This window comes from Phocoena phocoena, chromosome 6, assembly GCF_963924675.1.
Source record: "Phocoena phocoena chromosome 6, mPhoPho1.1, whole genome shotgun sequence".
In the NCBI taxonomy this organism is placed as follows: domain Eukaryota; kingdom Metazoa; phylum Chordata; class Mammalia; order Artiodactyla; family Phocoenidae; genus Phocoena; species Phocoena phocoena.
The window spans coordinates 16,261,030-16,281,333 of record NC_089224.1 but is presented as its reverse complement, the minus strand read 5'-3'; the positions used below and the strand labels follow the sequence as shown (position 1 = coordinate 16,281,333).

Here is a 20,304-nt window from a genome sequence, read left to right as displayed (position 1 = left end):
GCAAGAGTGTTCTCAGCATAAAAGCTATATTGTGCAAAGAGCATCAACATTTCTGCTCTTTTAGGCTTTCAAAGGAAAATGTAGCTAAGAGCAATTGAACTTAATTATTTTTAATTTTTCTACTAGAAAACCCATTCTTGCTCTTTATTTCAGGGTAATGAAACTTTTAGATATGAAGCTGGTGGGGAGAAACTTCTTTGACCCTACAAGTGCTATGGTACTACAGCAATACAGGTTGGTGGTGTTTTCTTCTTCCTCACTTGTGAATGTTCTGGAAATAAATTTTTCATTGCAATCACCGTATTAGTATTTTATGATAGTGAGTACAGTTTTATGAGTTAATTATTTTCCATAATTTAGGTTTTCAGTAAGTTCACAATGATGCTGACTTAATTTGTTTCCTGTTGCTTTCTCAATGTTATTGGGGAGGGGCAGTATCTGCTCAAAGTATTGCCTCAAATGGAGGCATGGAAATATCTGTGGTTCTTTTAGAACCCCAGCGTAAAGGCCACGTATGTCTTCAGATTGCAGATCTGGCCGGGCTATGCAGCTAGCATCCGGAGGACAGATGGAGGTCTTTTCCTGCTAGCTGATGTCTCCCATAAGGTCATTCGGAATGATTCTGTGCTGGACATCATGTGAGTGGATGGTGGCATCTACGTTTAACAAACAATTTTCTGAGAAGTTCAGTAATAGCTGGTAATAAATACAGATAAGCCATTGTTCCGTTTGGGTTTTAAATTGTAGAATAGGTTGAGAATGCTGAATTGATGTGCTCTTTCTGTGAGTCCTACCAGGATAGGCATCTGAATAGAGACCTGCTGCACTTAGACTGAGGAGGAATGTATGTAAGTTTCTGGTTACGAAGACTTGGTTTAATACATACCTACCCTGAGTTCTTTAAGTGTATTACTCTAGTAAATATTTACTGTAGTAAATATAGATGTGTATAATTTGTAATCGTTACATGAAATCCTGTCTTATACATAAATCTGTGTGCATCTGATTTTTTTAGGTTGTGTACCTAGAAGTGGAATTACTTAATGAAAAGGTCGAACATTTTAAAGACTTGAAATATTTACTATAATAAGATGTTTAAATATGTATTGACCGATTACCCTCTAGAAAATTTACTTAGTTTATTTTCTCACCAGCTATGTATAGCTACTGGGTGTTACCAAGCTTATGAATCTTGGCTTATCTGATAAATTCATTCATCCCATCAACATACATGTATAGCGCTCCAGTTTGTACCAGAGTTTTGGAACTTAGCAGTTAACAAAACAAAGATCCCTCTCCTCATGGAGTTTGCATTGTAGTCAGGTGAGATAAATAGTAAATAATAAGCATGATAAGTAAATTGTATAGGGTACTAGAAGTGATAAGAGGTATGGAGGAGAGAAAAGATAGAACACAGGGTAGGAGAGATCAGGAGTACTAGGGGTGGGATGGAGAGGGGAGAGAGCTGTCATTACAGTAACATGTCAAGCTCATTTGAACCAACACTTGGAACAGGTGAAGGAGTTAGCCAGGTAAATAATTGGGCTAAGGGAATTCTTGTTAGAGGGACAGCTGAGGTAAAGGCCTAAGCCAGAAATATGTCTGGCTCTTCAAGGAGCAGCAGGGAAGCCAGGGTGGCTAGAGCAGAGCAAGTGAGGTGAGGGCAGTGGAAGGATGGAGTAGATGGAAGGAAGAGCTGAGGATATAGAGCTTTGTGAGGTGAGGGCAGTGGAAGGATGGAGTAGATGGAAGGAAGAGCTGAGGATATAGAGCTTTGTAAGTCTGTTGTCAAGAGTTTTGGTTTTAGTGTGAGTGAAACATAGGGCTTGTAGCCAAGGAGTGACACAATGTGACTTGAGTTGTGAAAGGATCCCTCTTGTTACTTACTGCGTGGACAGTGGGCTTGGTGGGATGGGGTAGAAGTGGGGAGACCAGCCAGGAAGCTCTTGTAATAATCCAGTGGAGAAATGAGGGGGTGGCAGCAGTAAAGGTGGTGTGAAGGGGTCGGCCTCTGGATATGTTCTCAAAGTAGCGTTCAATTTCCCAACTGGGTGGTGGAGTGTGAGAGAAAGAGAGAGGTTAAGGAAGACTCAAACCTTTTTGACTGAATTTGTAATTATTTATTTTGTCTCTCCTAGACTCTCTCTCCTTGATAGTGGGGACCATCTCTCTTTCTCTCACATGGTACACCCAGACGTAGTTTATTCCTAGCCTGTAGTAAGTGTTCAAGAATGTTTATTACATAAAAATAGATGTCTTTAAATTCACTCTTTCTTTCTTTATGGTTACTGTCTTTGTTTTTCTACTTAGAGAGGTCTACTTGTTTTAATTTCCAATGTTTTAAACCTTCTGGAATTTGGTGTGATGTTAGGATCATAATGATTGTTTTGGTACCGTTACACAATTTATTGAAAAACATTTTTCTTTAGATTTAAATCACTATCAAATGCTAAAATACTTGGATTTAACCACTGGTTAAAACCAGTGTGATACTGTTTTAATTATTGCAGTTTTATTAGGTTTTATTATTTGTCAAGGAATTCTGTTTTCAGAATTTTTATTCTGTACCCCCCCCCTTACTCCTTCATGTGAAACTTTGAATAATTTAGTGAAAATAAGACAGAAAGTCAATTGGCAATTTGATTGATATTGACTAGGGAGAGTGTTCAGTGACCCTGGACTGGTTGCTCTGCAATGTAGCTGATAGTTACTGTCTGGGATTCCCCTTCACTGTGGTGACGACTCCCTTTCCCTCTCACCACAGGTATCCTGTAGTTCGATCCCATGACGACTTCTTCCTGGTTTACTCTCTTGTTTCTGAGCTCTTATGTGTTTGAAATCTCTTTATTTTACCTTAGTTTGATTGGGCATAAAATTTGAGATTGGAGATAGTTTTCCCTTGGAATTTAAAAATCATGGTTCCATTGTTTTTTTTTTTCCTTCGGTATAATCTTTATTCGTGTTCACATATTCTTTCACAGTGAGACTATTTCCTTATTTAAATTTAACTCTTTGGGTGTTCTCATCGTACAGCTGTATTTGAATACACCTTATTTCTGAATTTTCCCACTTTTTCATTCTGTAGGTGAGTAAACAACCACCTCTTACACCATCCTTATATCTTTTTTACCTTATTTGTACCTTTTGAGCAAGTCCAAACTTGATTTTAATATTGCTTCATCCCTTCTTTTTTTCATATTTTAATTTTTGATTTGATATGTTAAATGCTGTGTAGGTACTACACTTCTAAAAAATTATTATGGTTAGTAATATATTTTAGTATTGGTAAGGCAAGTCCTTCTACCTTGCTCTTATATCCACTATCTTCCTTTTTCTTTCCTATAACTATTTTTCACATTTATTTTCCAGATTAATTTCAGAATATTTTTGTTGAACTCTCCAGAAAATGCCACTGCAGTTTTGCTCCATTTTCTTTTTGCTTTCAGATTTACTGTTGAAAAAATCTAAAGCCATTCTGATTTCTTTTTTGAAATTAAGTTTATTTTTTTATTGAGGTATAGTTGATTTACAGTATTATATTAGTTTCAGATGTACAATGAAGTGATTGAAAATTTTTATAGATTATACTCTGTTTAAAATTATTATAAAATATTGACTATGTTCCCTGTGCTGTATGGTATATCCTTGTAGCTTATTTATTTTGTACATAATAGTTGGGACCCCCTGAATCCCATACCCTTATCTTGCCTTCCCCCCTTCCCTCTACCCACTGGTAACCACTAGTTTGTTCTCTCTAACTGTGAGTCTCTTTCTTTTTTGTTATATTCACTAGTCTGTTTTTTTAGATTCCACATGTAAGTGATAAAATGCAGTATTTGTCTTTCTCTGACTCATTTCACTAAGCATAATACCCTCCAGATCCTTCCATATTGTTGCAAATGGCAAAATTTCATTCTTTTTTCATGGTTAAGTAGTATTGCAGTGTGTGTGTGTGTGTGTGTGTGTGCGCGCGTGTGCACTTGTGTGTGTATGTGTGTGTGTATGTGCATGTATGTATCTCAGTTCTTCTTTATCCAATCATTTGTGGACACTTAGGTTACTCCCATATCTTGGCTATTGTAAATAATAATAATGCTGTTGTGAACAGTGGTTTGCATGCATCTTTATGAATTAGTGTTTTCTTTGGATATGTACCCAGGAGTGGAATTGCTGGCTCATATGATATATTTTTAGTTTTTTGAGGAACCTCAATACTGTTTCCTCAGAGGCTGCACAAATTTATATTCTCACCAACAGTGTACAGAGGTTCCCTTTCCTCCACATCCTTGTCAACATTTGCTATATGTGGTCTTTTTTTCTTTTTAAAATTTATTTTATTTATTTATTATTTTTGGCTGCATTGGGTCTTCTTTGCTACGCGTGGGCTCTCTCTAGTTACAGCGAGTGGGGGCTACTCTTCGTTGTGCGTGGGCTTCTCACTGCAGTGGCTTGTCTTGTTGCAGAGCATGGGCTCTAGGCGCATGGGCTTCAGTAGTTGTGGCACACGGGCTTCAGTAGTTGTGGCTCGTGGGCTCTAGAGCGCAGGCTCAGTAGTTGTGGCTCAGTAGTTGTGGCACTCGGGCTTAGTTGCTCTGTGGCATGTGGGATGTTCCTGGACCAGGGCTCGAACACGTGCCGCCTGCATTGGCAGGCAGATTCTTAACCACTGTACCACCAGGGAAGCCCCATCTGTGGTCTTTTTGATGATAGCCATTTTGACAAGTGTGAGGTGCTATTTCATTGTGTTTTCTATGTTTTTTTTTAACATTTTTATTGGAGTATAATTGCTTTACAGTGTTGTGTTAGTTTCTGCTGTATAACAAAATGAATCAGCTATGTGCATACGTATATCCCCATATCCACTCCCTCTTGCATCTCCCTCCCACCCTCCTTGTCCCTCCCCTTTAGGTGGTCGTAAAGCACTGAGCTGATCTCCCTGTGCGATACAGCTGTTTCCCACTAGGTATCTATTTTACATTTGGTAGTGTATATATGTCAGTGCTATTCTCTCACTTCGTCCCAGCTTACCCTTCCCCCTCCCCGTGTCCTCAAGTCCATTTTCTACAGCTGTGTCTTTATTCCTGTCCTGCCCCTAGGTTCATCAGAACCAATTTTTTCTTTTTAGATTCCATATATATGTGTTAGCATATGATACTTGTTTTTCTCTTTCTGACTTGCTTCATTCTGTGTGACAGACTCTAGGTCCATCCACCTCACTACAGAGAACTCAGTTTCGTTTCTTTTTATGGCTGAGTAATATTCCATTGTATATATGTACCACATCTTCTTTATCCATTCATCTGTTGATGGACACTTAGGTTGCTTCCATATCCTGGCTATTGTAAATAGTGCTGGAATGAACATTGTGGTACATGACTCTTTTTGAATTATGGTTTTCTCAGGGTATATGCCCAGTAGTGGGATTGCTAGATCATATGGTAATTCTATTTTTAGTTTTTAAGAAATCTCCATACTGTTCTCCATAGTGTATCAATTTACATTCCCACCAACAGTGCAAGAGGGTTCCCTTTTCTCCACACCCTCTCCAGCATTTATTGTTTCTAGATTTTTTGATGATGGCCATTCTGCCCAGTGTGAGGTGATACCTCATTGTAGTTTTGATTTGCATTTCTCTAATGATTAGTGATGTTGAGCATCTTTTCATGTGTTTGTTGGCAATCTGCATGTCTTCTTTGGAGAAATGTCTTTTTAGGTCTTCTGTCCATTTTTGGATTGAGTTGTTTTTTTGATGTTGAGCTGCATGAGCTGCTTGTATATTTTGGAGATTAATCCTTTGTCAGTTGCTCTGTTTGCAAATATTTTCTCCCATTCTGAGGGTTGTCTTTTCATCTTTTTTATGGTGTCCTTTGCTATGCAAAAGCTTTTAAGTTTCATTAGGTCCCATTTGTTTATTTTTGTTTTTATTTCCATTTCTCTAGGAGGGGGTTCAAAAAGGATCTTGCTGTGATTTATGTCATAGAGTGTTCTGCTTCTGTTTTCCACTAAGAGTTTTATAGCATCTGGCCTTACATTTAGGTTTTTAATCCATTTTGAGTTTATTTTTGTGTATGGTGTTAGGGAGTGTTCTAATTTCATTCTTTTACATGTAGCTGGCCAGTTTTCTGAGCCCCAGTTATTGAAGAGGCTGTCTTTTCTCCATTGTATATTCTTGCCTCCTTTATCAAAGATAAAGTGACCATATGTGCGTGGGTTTATCTGTGGGCTTTCTATCCTGTTCCATTGATCTTTATTTCTGTTTTTGTGCCTGTACTATACTATCTTGATTACTGTAGCTTTGTAGTATAGTCTGAAGTCCAGGAGCCTGATTCCTCCAGCTCCGTTTTTCTTTCTCAAGATTGCTTTAGCTATTCAGGGTCTTTTGTGTTTCCATACAAATTGTGAAATTTTTTGTTCTAGTTCTGTGAAAAATGCTGTTGGTAGTTTGATAGGGATTGCATTGAATCTGTAGATTGCTTTGGGTAGTAGAGTCATTTTCACAATGTTCGTTCTTCCTTTCCAAGAACATAGTATATCTCTCCATCTGTTTGTATTATCTTTAATTTCTTTCATCAGTGTCTTATAGTTTTCTGCATACAGGTCTTTTGTCTCCCTAGGTAGGTTTATTCCTAGGTATTTTATTCTTTTTGTTGCAATGGTAAATGGGAGTGTTTCCTTAATTTCTCTTTCAGAGTTTTCATCATTAGTGTATAGAATGTGAGATTTCTGTGCATTAATTTTTTTTTTTTTTTAATTTATTTAGTCTATTTATTTTGGCTGCTTTTGTTCTTTGTTGTGGTGCACGGGCCTCTCATTGCGGTAGCCTCTCCCGTTGTAGAGCACGGGCTCTAGTAGTTGTAGCTCGCGGGGTTGGTTGCCCCGCGGCATGCGGGATCCTCCCGGACCAGGGCCCGAACCACCGTTCCCTGCACTGGCAGGCAGACTCCCAACCACCGCGCCACCAGGGAAGCCCTCTGTGCATTAATTTTGTATCCTGCTACTTTACCAAATTCATTGATTAGTTCTAGTAGTTTTCTGGTGGCATCTTTAGGGTTCTCTATGTATAGTATAGTATCATGTCACCTGCAGGCAGTGACAGTTTTACTTCTTCTTTTCCGATTTGGATTCCTTTTATTTCTTTTTTTTCTCTGATTGCTGTGGCTAGGAGTTCCAAAACTATGTTGAAAAATAGTGGTGAGAGTGGGCAGCCTTGTCTTGTTCCTGATCTTAGAGGAAATGGTTTCAGTTTTTCACCATTGAGAACAATGGTGGCTGTGGGTTTGTCATTATATGGCCTTTATTATGTTGAGGTAGGTTCCCTCTATGCCTACTTTCTAGAGAGTTTTTATCATAAGTGGATGTTGAATTTTGTCGAAAGCTTTTTCTGCATCTACTGAGATGATCATATGATTTTTATTCTTCAGTTTGTTAATGTGGTGTGTCACATGGATTGATTTGTGGATATTGAGCCATCCCTGGAATAAAGCCCACTTGATCATGGTATATGTATCCTTTTAATGTATTGTTGAATTCAGTTTGCTAATATCTTGTTGAGAATTTTTGTATCTATATTTTTCAGTGATATTGGCCTATAATTTTCTTTTTTGGGGATATCTTTGTGTGGATTTGGTATCAAGGCGATACTGGCCTTACAGAATGAGTTCAGAATTTGCCTTCCTTTGCAAGTTTTTGCAGCAATTTGGGAAGGATAGGTGTTAACTCTTGTATAAATTTTTGATAGAATTCACCTGTGAAGCCATCTGGTCCTGGACTTTTGTTTGTTGTGAGTTTTTTTATTATTGAAATTTCATTACTGGTAATTGGTCTGCTCAGATTGTCCATTTCTTCCTGGTTCAGTCTTGTGAAATTGTACATTTCTAGGAATTTGTCTATTTCATCTGTGTTGGCCATTTTATTCACATAGTTGTTTGTAATAATCTCTTGTAATCCTTTGTATTTCTGTGGTGACAGTGTAACTTCTTTTTCACTTCTGATTTTATTGATCTGGGCACTCTTTTTTTCTTGATGTGTCTAGCTAAAGGTTTATCTATTAAGAGAACCAGCTCTTAGTTTCATTAATCCTTTCTGTTGCCTTTTTAGTCTCTATTTCGTTTATTTCTGCTGTGTTCTTTATGATTTCTCTCCTTCTACTGACTTTGGATTTTGTTTGTTCTTCTTTTTCTAGTTCCTTTAGGTGTAGGGTTAGGTTGTTTCTTTGAGATTTTTCTTGTTTCTTGAGATAGGCTTGTATCACTATAAACTTTCCTGTTAGAACTACTTTTGCTGTGTCCCATAGATTTTGGATCATTGTGGGTTTTTTTTCATTTGTCTTCAGGTATTTTTAAAATTTCTTCAGTGCCGCCTTTTTTAGTAGCTTATTGTTCAGCCTCTACGTGTTTGGTTTTTTGCAGTTTTCTTTTCTTTGTAGTTGATTTCTAGTCTCATAGTGTTATAGTCAGACAATATGCTTGATATGATTTCAGTTTTCTTAAATTTACTGAGAATTGTTCTGTAGCCTAGCATGTGATGTACCCTGGAGAATGTTCCATATGCACTTGAAAAGAATGTGTATTCTGCTGCTCTTGGATGGAATGTTCTCTATATATCTATTAAGTTCATCTGGTCTAATGTGTCATTTAAGGCCAGTGTTTCCTTACTAATTTTCTTTCTGGATGATCTGTCCATTGATGTACGTGGGGTGTTAAAATCCCCTACTATTATCGTGTTACTGCCAATTTCTCCCTTTATGTCTGTTCGTACTTTTTATGTGTTTAAGTGCTCCCATGTTGGTTGCATATATATTTATAATTGTTTTATCTTCTTCTTGGCTTGATCCCTTGATCATTATGTAGTGTTCTTCTTTGTCTCTTTTAACAGTCTTTGTTTTTAAAGTCTATTTTGTCTGATATATGTATTGCTACCCTGGCTTTCTTTTGATTTCCATTTGCACAGAATACTTTTCCATCATCTCACTTTCAGTCTATGTATCTCTGTAGATCTAAAGTGAGTGTCTTGTAAGCAACATATATATGGATCTTGTTTTTGTATCCACTCAGCTCCTCTGTCTTTTGATTGGATCATTTGGTGCCTTTACATTTAAAGTAGTTATTGGTAGGTATGTACATATTGCCATTCTTTTAATTGTTTTGGGTTGTTTTTATTCTTTTTTGTTACGTTTTTCTGCTTTTGTTCTCTTCCCTTGTGATTTAATGACTATCTTTAGTGTTATGTTTGGATTCCTTTTTCTTTTTTGTGTATATCTATTATGGATTTTTGGGTTGTGTTTATCATGAGGTTTATATATATGATTATTTTAAGTTGCTGCTGTCTTAATTTCAAACACATTTTAATAGCGCTGCATTTTTTACTCCTCTCCCCCAATGATTACTGTTTTTGATATCATATTTTTATCTTTTTGTTTTGTGTATCACTTAACTACTTACTGTGGATATAGAGGATTTTACTGCTTTTGTCTTTTAACCTTCCTACTAGCTTTGTATGTGGTTGATTTACTACTTTTACTGTATATTTACCTTTACCAGTGAGCTTTCTTCTTTCATAATTTTCATGTTTGTAGTTGTGGCTTTTTCTTTTTTGCTTAGAGAAATCCCTTTAACATTTCTTGTAAAGCTGGTTTGGTGGTGCTGAACTCTTTTAGCTTTTGCTTGTCTATAAAGCTTTTGATCTCTTCATGAAATCTGAACAAGAGCCTTGCTGGTCAGAGTGTCCTTGGTTTTAGATTTTCCCCTTTCATCACTTTAAATATATTATGCCACTCCCCCCCCCTTTTTTTTTTCTGGGAGAGGGAAGGATTTATTATTACTTGCAGCAAGTAAGGAGAACACCGGGATTGTTTCCCAAAGCAGTGTCTCTGTGCCACTCCCTTCTGGCTTGCAGAGTTTCTGCTGAAAAGTCAGTTGATAGCCTTACGGGAGTTCCTTTGTATGTAACTTGTTGCTTTTCCCTGGCTGCTTTTATTTTTTATTTTTTATTTTTTTTTGCGGTACGTGGGCCTCTCACTGTTGTGGCCTCTCCCGTTGCAGAGCACAGGCTCCGGACGCTCAGGCCCAGCGGCCATGGCTCTTGGGCCCAGCCGCTCCACGGCATGTGGGATCTTCCCGGACCAGGGCACGAACCCGTGTCCCCTTCATCGGCAGGTGGACTCTCAACCACTGCGCCGCCAGGGAAGCCCCCCTGGCTGCTTTTAGTATTCTCTTTGTATCTTTAATTTTTGCCATTGTAATTACAGTGTGTCTTGGTATGGTTCTCTTTGGGTTGATCCTATTTGGGACTCTCTGGTGCTTCCTGGACCTGGATGTCTGTTTCCTTTCCCACGTTAGGGGGATTTTCAGCTATTATGTGTTCAGATATGCTCTCTACCCCCTTTCTTTCTCTCTTCTCCTTTTGGGACCCCTATAATGCGAATGTTACTGCAATTGATGTTGTCCCAGAGATCTCTTAAATTGTCCTCATTTCTTTTTATTCTTTTTGCTTTTTTTTTGGTTCAGCTTCAGTGATTTGCACTACTCAGACTTACAGCTTGCTGATCCATTCCTCTGTATCATTTAATCTACTGTTGATTCCATCTAGTATATATTTCATCTCAGTTACTGTATTCTTCAGCTCCTTTTGATTTTCCTTTATGTATTCTAACTCGTTTTTAAGCTCCTCACTCTGTTCATCCATTCTTCTACTGAGTTCTTTGATCATCTTTATGGTCATTACCTTGAACTATTTACTAGGTGGATTGCCTGTCTGCACTTCACTTAGTTCTGGTTTTATCTTGTTCCTTCATTTGGGCCATGACCCTCTGTCACCTCATTTTGCCTAACTTGCTATTTCTGTGTATCTGGTAGGTTGGTTATATTTCCTGACTTTGGTGGAGTGGCTTTTTTTGGAGACATTCTATGTGTCCCAGCAGCTTGGTCCCCTCTGGTCTATATGCCCTATGGGTGTCCCCATGTGGGCTGCATGGGTCCTTCAGTTGTGGTGGACTGACTATTGTGGGTGGTCTGGTAGGCGTGGCTGGCCCTGGTCCAGTTGGTTGCCAGGCCCTGCATTGTGCAGAGGCTGCCAGCCTCTGATTGGCATGACCAGTCACAAGGTGGCTGGCTGTGGAACTCCAGGGTGTCCTGGGACGAGTGCTGGCTCACTGGTGAGCACAGCTGGCTTCTGGCATGGGTGTTTGTGACACTGGTGTTCCCAGATGATTGGGGCTGGTTCCTGACACAGCTGACTGCAGGTTCTGGGGTGTCCTAAGGCTGATGCCAGCCTATTGGTGAGTGGGACTGGATCCCAGAGTGGTTGGTTGAAGAGTCCAAGGTATCTTAGAGCTGGTGTTGGCCTGCTAGTGGGTAGGGCTGGGGCCCAGGACCTCCTGGGGCTGTGTCAGCCTGCTGGTATGCAGGAATGGGGCCCAGGGGGTCCTAGGGATAGTGCTGGCTCACTGGTGTGTGGAGCCAGGTCATAGGCCATCTGGTGGAGAAGATCATGTCCAGTGGTGGCTGTGAGCTGAGGAGGGTCTTAAGGTAGCCTGCCTGCTGGTGGATGTGGCTGTTTCCCTGCCTGGGTAGTTGCCAGGTCTGAGGTATCCCAGTACTGGTGCCTACAGGCTGGTGGGTGAGGTATGGGGTTGGGTCCTGAGGCTGACAAGCTAGAGGGAGGATTCCAAAGTGGTGCTTACCAGCACCAGTGTTCATGTGGTAGAACAGGCTCCCCAAAATGCTGCCAGTGTCCGTGTGCCTAGTGTGAGCTGCAGTTGCTTCTTGCCTCTCTGGGAGACTCTCCAGATAAGCAGGTAGGTCTGGTCCAGGCTCCTTTCAAATTACTGTTTCTGCCCTGGGTCCTAGAGTATGTGAGATTTTGTGTGAGCCCTTTAAGAGTGGAGTCTCTATTCCCCACAGCCCTTTGGATCGCCTGAAAATAAGCCCCACTGGCCTTCTAAGCGAAACATTTTGGGTGCTCATCTTCCTAGTGTAGGACCCTTGTGCAGGGAAGCCCAGTGCAGGGCTCAGACCTTCACTCCTTGGGGAGAACCTCTGCAATTGTAATTATCCTCCTGTTTGTGGGCTACCCACCCAGGGGTATGGGACTTGATTATATCAGAACTCCATTCCTCCTACCCATCTCATTGTGCTTCCTTCTTTATATCATCAGTTGTAGAAGATAATTTTCTGGTAGAGTCCCGTCTTTCTTATCAGTAGTGCTCTGTATATAGTTGTAATATTGGTGTGTCCATGAGAGGAGGCGAGCTCAGAGTCTTCCTTCTCTGCCATCTTCCATTCTGATTTCTGATTCCAGAGTCTATGTTTCTCCCACATGCTCCCTTGGGAGTTTTGGGAGCCCCTCTTTACTCCAGTATTCTGAAATTTTATTTGTTCTTCATTTCTTCTGCATCTCTTAGGATTCTTATTTTCCCTTTGCTTGAAGAACCCCCTGTAGTATCTCCTTTAGTGTGGAATCTGCTAATGACATATCTTTTTTTTTTTTTGCCTTTGGTTTTCAGCAGTCTCGCTATTCAGGCATTCCTCATTTTATTGCGCTATGCATTATGGTGTTTTTTTACAGGTTGAAGGTTTGTGGCAACCCTGCATCAAAAAAGTCTGTTGGCACCATTTTTCTAACAACATTTGTTCACTTTGTGTGTCTCTGTCATATTTTGATAATTCTCACAATATTTCAAACTTTTTATCATTATTATGTTTGTTATGGTGATCTGTGATCAATGATCTTTGATATTACTATTGCAAAAAGATTACAACTGGCTGAAGGCTCAGATGATGGTTAGCATTTTTTAGCAATAAAGTATTTTTAAATTAAGATACGTACAATTTTTAGACAACGCTATTGCACACTTAATAGACCACAGTATAGTGTAAACACAACTTTTTAAAAAGTGTTTATTTCACTTTCTTTTTTTTTTTTTTGCGGTACACAGGCCTCTCACTGTTGTGGCCTCTCCCGTTGCAGAGCACAGCCTCCGGACGCACAGGCTCCGTGGCCATGGCTCACGGGCCCAGCCGCTCCACGGCATGTGGGATCTTCCCGGACCGGGACATGAACCCGTGTCCCCTGCATTGGCAGGCAGACTCTCAACCACTGCGCCACCAGGGAAGCCCTCACTTTCACTTTTGAAAGATATTTTTGATGAGTATGGAATCTTAGCTTAAAGTTTTTTTCTTTCAGAGCTTCAAAGACGGCACTCCTCTTCTGGCTTTCCATGTCTCCACAAAGAAGTTTGCTATCATTCTTATCTGTGTTATCCTGCATAATTTTTCTTCTTAGACTGTTTTTCGGATTAAACCAACTTGATTTAATCAATTTGATTAAAAACTGCCTTCAGTTTTCTTTATATATTTTAAATTACTGGGGCTCATTGAACATCTGTGAGTTTACAGTTTCATCAGATGCAACTTTTACATGCACTAGGAAACCAGAAATTTTGAGGGACTTGCTTTGTAATACTCGCTTTATTGCAGTTGTCTGTAACTTAACCGCAGTATCTCTGAGGAATACCTGTAATGTGTCTAGATGTGGTTTCCCAGTATTTCTGCTGCTTGGCCCTTCTGTAATCAACTCCTCCTGCCCACCCCCCACCCCCGAGTGTGGGCTGGATTTATTGACTTGTTTCTAATGAATGAAATATGGCAACAACTAACCCAATTAAAAAATGGTCAGAAGACCTAAATAGACATTTCTCCAAAGAAGACATACAGATGACCAACAGACACATGGAAAGATGCTCAAAATCGCTAATTATTAGAGAAATGCAAATCAAAACTAGAGAAATGCAAATCAAAGCTACAATGAAGTATCACCTCACTCCAGTCAGAATGGCCATCATCAAAAAGTCTACAAATAATAAATGCTGGAGAGGGTGTGGAGTAAAAGGCACCCACCTCTACACTGTTGGTGGGGATGTAAATTGGTGCAGCCACAATGGACAACAGTATAGAGGAACCTCCATTACTTAAAAACTAAAAATAGAGTTACCATATGATCCACCAGTTCCATTCCTGGGCATATATGCAGAGAAAACTCTAATTTGAAAAGATACATGTACCCCAATGTTCACAGCAGCACTGTTTACAATAGCCAAGACATGGAAGCAACCTAAATGACCACTGACAGATAAATGGATAAAGATGTGGTGTGTGTGTATACACACACACATACACACACACACAGTGGAATATTACTCAGCCATAAAAAAGGATGAAATAATGCCACTTGCAGCAACATGGCTGGACCCAGAGATTATCATATTAAGTGAAGTAAGTCAACAGAGAAAGACAAATATCATATGATATGACTTATATGTAGAATCTTAAAAAAAAAAGTTACAAATGAACTTATCTACAAACCAGAAATAGACTCACAGACATAAAAAAACAAACTCATGGTTACCAAAGGGGAAAAATGGGGAGGGATAAATTAGGAGTTTCAAATTAATATATACACACTACTGTATACAAAATAAACAACAAGGACCTTCTGTATAACACAGAGAACTATATTCAATATCTTGTAATAACTTATAATGGAAAAGAATCTGAAAAAGAATAGATATATATGTATGAGTGAATCACTTGGCTGTCCACGTGAAACTAACACAACATTGTGAATCAACTGTACTACAGTTTAAAAAAAATATATGGCAGGGCTTCCCTGGTGGCGCGGTAGTTGAGAGTCCGCCTGCCGATGCACGGGACACGGGCTTGTGCCCCGGTCCAGGAAGATCCCACATGCCGCGGAGCGGCTAGGCCGTGAGCCATGGCTGCTGAGCCTGTGCGTCTGGAGCCTGTGCTCTGCAATGGGAGAGGCCACAACAGTGAGAGGCCCGCGTACCGCAAAAAAAAAAAAAAAAAAAAAAATGACAAAAGGGATTGAACAGAATATTACTTAAAAAAAATTGAGATGTAATTGACATATGTCATATTAATTTCAGGTGTACAACATAATGTATGTATATATTGCAAAATGATCACCACAGTAAGTCTTGTTAACATCCATTACCAGACATGAACAAAGTTTTTCTTGCGGTGAGAACTTTTAAGATTTGAAAGCAACTTTCAAATATACAGTATACTATTATTAACTATAGTCACCATGTTGTACATTACAACCCCAGAACATATTTATTTTATAACTGGAAATTTGTACCTTTTGACCACCTTCACCCATTTTACCTATTTCCTATCCCCTGCATCTGGCAACCACCAATCTTTCTCTGTATGAATTGAAGGTTTGGTGTCTCCCTCCCTCCCTCCCTCCCTTCCTTCCTTCCTTCCTTCCTTCCTCCCTCCCTCCCTCCCTCCCTCCCTCTCTCCCTCCCTTCCTTTCTGTTAGATTTCACACATACGTGAAATCATACAGTATTTGTCTTTCTCTGCCTTATTTCACTTAACATAAATGCCCTTGAGGTCCATTCGTGTTGTCACAAATGGCAGGATTTCCTTCTTTTCTTTATAGCTGAATAATATTGCATTGTGTGTGTGTGTGTGTGTGTATACATATATATACGTTTCCTTTTTCCATTCATCTATTCATGGACACTTATGATGCTTCTAGGTCTTGGCTTTTGTAAATAATATAGCAAATATGGTACTGTATATATCTTTTTGAGTTAGTGTTTTTATTTCCTTCAGATAAATTCCCAGAAGTGGAATTGCTGAATCATACGGTAGTTCTATTTTTAATTTTTTGAGGACCCTCCATTCTGTTTTTCATAGTGGCTGCACCAATTTACATTCCCACCAAAGTGTATAAGGGTTCCCTTTTCTGCACATCCTCACCAACACTTGTTTCTTGTATTGTTGATAATAGCCATTCTAAGAGGTGTGAGGTGATCTCGTGGTTTTGATTTGCATTTCCTTGATGATTAGTGATGTTGAGCACGTTTTCATGTACCTGTTGGCCATTTGTATGTCTTCTTTGGAAGAATATCTGTTCAGATTCTTTGCCCATTCTTTAATCAGATTGTTTGCTATTTTTTTTGCTATTGAGTTATGTGAGTTTTTTATATATTTTGGATATTAACCCCTTATCAGATATGTGATTTGCAAATACTTTCTCCCATTTTGTAGGTTGTCTTTTCATTTTGTTGATGGTTTCCTTTGCTGTGCAGAAGCTTTTAGGTTTTTTTTTTTAAGAGAAATGGGTGTTGCTTTTTTAAAATTAATTAATTTTTGACTGCATTGGGTCTTTGTTGCTGCACGTGGGCTTTCTCTAGTTGTGGTGAGCGGGGGCTACTCTTCCTTACGGTGCGCGGGCTTCTCATTGCAGTGGCTTCTCTTGTTGCGGAGCATGGGCTCTAGGTGTACGGGCTTCAGTAGTTGCGGCTCACGGGCTCTAGAGCACAGGCTCAGTAGTTGTGGCGCACGGGCTTTGTGCTCTGCGGCATGTGGGATCTTCCCGGACCACGGATTGAACCCGTGTCCCCTGCATTGGCAGGCGGATTCTTAACCACTGCGCCACCAGGGAAGTCCCAATCTTTTTGGTTTGGTGTAGTCCTACTTGTTAATTTTGCCTTTGTTGCCTTTGCTTTTGGTGTCAATGGATGTCACTTCTGAAGTGAGATTATAAACAGACTATGGTGTCTGTCTTGGGTGCTCTCTCTTGCTGTCTCAGGTCACTCACCCTGGGGAAGCCAGCTGCCAGGTTGCGGAGCACCCCAATGAAGTGAGCTTGGAACCAGATCCTCCTTCAGTTGAGGCTTGAGATGTCTGCAGCCCTGGTTGACACCTTGCTTGCAGCCTTGTGCAGGATGCTGAACCAGAGGCACCCAATTAAGCCACACTCAAATTACTGACCCAGTGAAACTGTGAAGTAATTAATATGTGTGATATATATATATATATATATATATATTTAATATTGACATATGTCGTGAATTTTTAAATTTATTTATTTATGGCTGTGTTGGATCTTCGTTTCTGTGCGAGGGCTTTCTCTAGTTGTGGCAAGCGGGGGCCACTCTTCATCGCGGTACGCGGGCCTCTCACTATCGCGCCCTCTCTTGTTGCAGAGCACAGGCTCCAGACGCGCAGGCTCATTAATTGTGGCTCACGGGCCCAGTTGCTCCGCGGCATGTGGGATCTTCCCAGACCAGGGCTCAAACCCATGTCCCCTGCATTGGCAGGCAGATTCGCAACCACTGCGCCACCAGGGAAGCCCTGTGTGTGATATTTTTTAACAGCTTTATTAAGACATGATTCACACACCATTCAGTTCACCCATTTTAACTGTGGCTTAATATATTCACATAGCTGTACATCCATCTGAACAGTCAATTCTAGAACATTTTCATGGCCTCAAAAAGAAATCCTGGGGCTCCCCTAGTGGCACAGTGGTTAAGAATCCACCTGCCAATGCAGGGGACATGGGTTCGAGCCCTGGTCTGGGAAGATCCCACATGCCGCGGAGCAACTAAGCCTGTGCACCACAACTACTGAAGCCCACACGCCTAGAGCTCGTGCTCCACAGCAAGAGGAGCCACTGCAATGAGAAGCCCACGCACCACAACAAAGAGTAGACCCCGCTCACCACAACTAGAGAAAAGCCCGTGCACAGCAACAAAGACCCAATGCAGCCAAAAATAAGTAAAATAAATAAATTTATTAGAAAAATAGAAAAAGAAATCTGCACCCCTTAGCCATCACTTTTTAATTCCCTCATTTTCCCCCAGACATAGGCAACCACTGATATACTTTCTATATCTATAGATTGGCCTATTCTGGACATTTCATGTAAATAGGATCACATAATATATGTGTAATAATCTTTCACTTAGCAATGTTTTCAGGGTTCATACGTGTTGTGGCCTGTATAGGTACTTCATTCCTTTTCAGTGGCTGAATAATATTGCATTGAATGGTTGTATCTTATTTAGTTTTATACATTCGTTTATAGACAGACATTTGAGTTATTTTCACTTTGGGGACTATTATGAATAATGCTACTATGAACATTCACGTGCAAGTGTTTCTTGTAGACTTACGTTTTCATCTCTTCTGTAGATACCTACAAGTGGAATTGCTGGGTCATGTGTTAGCTTTATGTTTCACCATTTGAGGAACCGCCACACTGTTTTCCAAAGTGGCTGTACTGTTTTACATTCCCATCAGCAGTGTGTGAGGGTTCCGATTTGTCCATATGCTCACCAACACTTATTATTATCTGTGTTTATGATTCTGATCATCCAAGTGGATGGGAAATGGTGTGGTTTTGATTTGCATTTCCCTGATGATTAATGATGTTGAAAATCTGTTTATGTGCTTATTGGCTATTTGTATATCTTCTTTGAAGAAATGTCTATTCAGATCCTTTGCCTGCTTTTTAAATTGAGTCATTTGCCTTTTTATTATTGAGTTGCAAGATTTCTTTATAAATTCAAGATACAAGTCTCTGATCAGATACATGATTTGGAAATTTTTTCTTATTCTGTAGGTTTTCTTCAGTTTCTTGATAATGTCATTTGAAACACAAAAATTTTCAGTCTCATGAAGTCCAGTTTATCTGTTTTTTCTTTTGCTGCTTGTGTTCCTGGTGTCATGTAAAAACCCATTGCAAAATCTGAGGCCATAAAGATTTACCCCTATGTTTTCTTCTAAGAGTTTTACAGTTTTAGCTCTTACATTTAGGTCTTTGATTTAGTTTGAATAAATTTTTGTACGTGGTATGAGGTAGGGGTCCAACTTCATTCTTTTGCATGTGGATATCCAGTTATTTCAGCACCATTTATTGGAAAGACTGTTTTTTCCTCCACTGAATGTTCTTGGCACCCTTGTTGAAAATCACTTCAACACATGGGTTTATTTCTGGACTCTCAGTTCTGTTCCATTGGTTTATATGACTGTCTTTAATACAGTGCCACACTGTCTTATTACTGTTACTTTGTATTAAGTTTTGAAATTGGGAAATACGAGTCTTCCAACCTTGTTCTTTTTCAAGATTGTTTTGACAGTTCTGGATCTCTTGCACTGTATATGAATTTTAGAATCAGCTTGTCAAACTCCACCAATATGTCAACTGGAATTCTAATAGGGATCTGTTGAATCGGTAGATTAATTTGAAGAGTATTGCCATCTTAACAAAATTAAGTCTTCTGATCTATGAAGAGAAGAGTTTTTCCATTTATTTAGACCTTCTTTAATTTCTTTAAACAGTGTTTTGTAGTTTTCAGAGTATAAGTTTCACATTTATTCCTAAGTACAAGTATTTTAGTCTTTTTGAGGATTTTGTAAATTGAATTTTTAAATTTCATTTTTGGATTGTTCATTGCAAGTGTATAGAAATACAGTTGATTTTTGTATATTGATCTTTTATCCTTCGGCCTCTTTTTTTTTTTTTTTTGCGGTACACAGGCCTCTCACTGTTGTGGTCTCTCCCGTTGCGGAGCACAGGCTCTGGACGCGCAGGCTCAGCGGCCATGGCTCACGGGCCCAGCCGCTCCATGGCATGTGGGATCTTCCCGGACCGGGGCATGAACCCATGTCCCCTGCATCGGCAGGCGGACTCTCAACCACTGCGCCACCAGGGAAGCCCCCTTCAGCCTCTTTGAATTCATTTATTCTAATAGTTTTTTCATGGATACCTTGGAATTTTCTGTATAAGAGGTCATGTCATCTGAAAATAGAGATATTTTTACTTCTTCCTTTCCAATATGGATGTCTTTTATTTATTCCTTGCTGAATTGCCCTGCTGGGACCTCTAGTACAGTGCTGAATAGAAGTGGTGAGAGTGGACATCCTTTTCCAGTTCTGATTTTAGGGGGGAAAAGCATCCAGTCTTTCATTATTAAGTATGATGTTAGTTATGGGTTTTTGAAGATGCCCTTTATCAAGTTGAGGAAGTTCATTTTTATTCTTAGTTTGATGAGTGTTTTTATCATGAAAGGCTATTGGATTTTGTTGACTGCTTTTCCTGTGTCTATAGAGATGACCACTTTAAAAATTCTATCTGATTTTTAAATTGAGTTTTGGATGTTAAATCCACTTTACATTCTTGGGATAAATCCTACTTGGTCATATTGTTTAATTCTTTTCCTATGTTGCTGGATTTGGTTTGCTTGTATTTTGTTGGGAATTTTTATGTCTGTATTCATAAGAGATATTGGTCTGTAGTTTTCTTGTGATGCCTTTGTCTGGTTTTGATATCTGGGTAATACTGACCTTATAGAAAAAAAAAAAGGGAAGTATTCCCTCCCTGTTCTATTTTTTTGAAGAGTTGTAAAGGATGGGTATTCATTCTTCTTTGAACGCTCAGTAGAAATTCAACAGTGAAGCCATCTGGGCTTGGGTTTTTCTT

General features: G+C 39.5%; 1 protein-coding gene across 2 annotated transcripts in view; it reads left to right on the top strand.

Moving 5' to 3' along the window:
- PIWIL2 (piwi like RNA-mediated gene silencing 2) overlaps positions 1–20,304 on the top strand; it is an 87,052-nt gene that overhangs the window by 7,591 nt on the left and 59,157 nt on the right. For both annotated transcript variants that reach the window (XM_065878567.1, XM_065878566.1), the window contains exons 8-9: positions 154–234; positions 525–638. In XM_065878567.1, the coding sequence (XP_065734639.1) occupies positions 154–234; positions 525–638 (195 nt within the window). The remainder of the gene's footprint in view (positions 1–153; positions 235–524; positions 639–20,304) is intronic.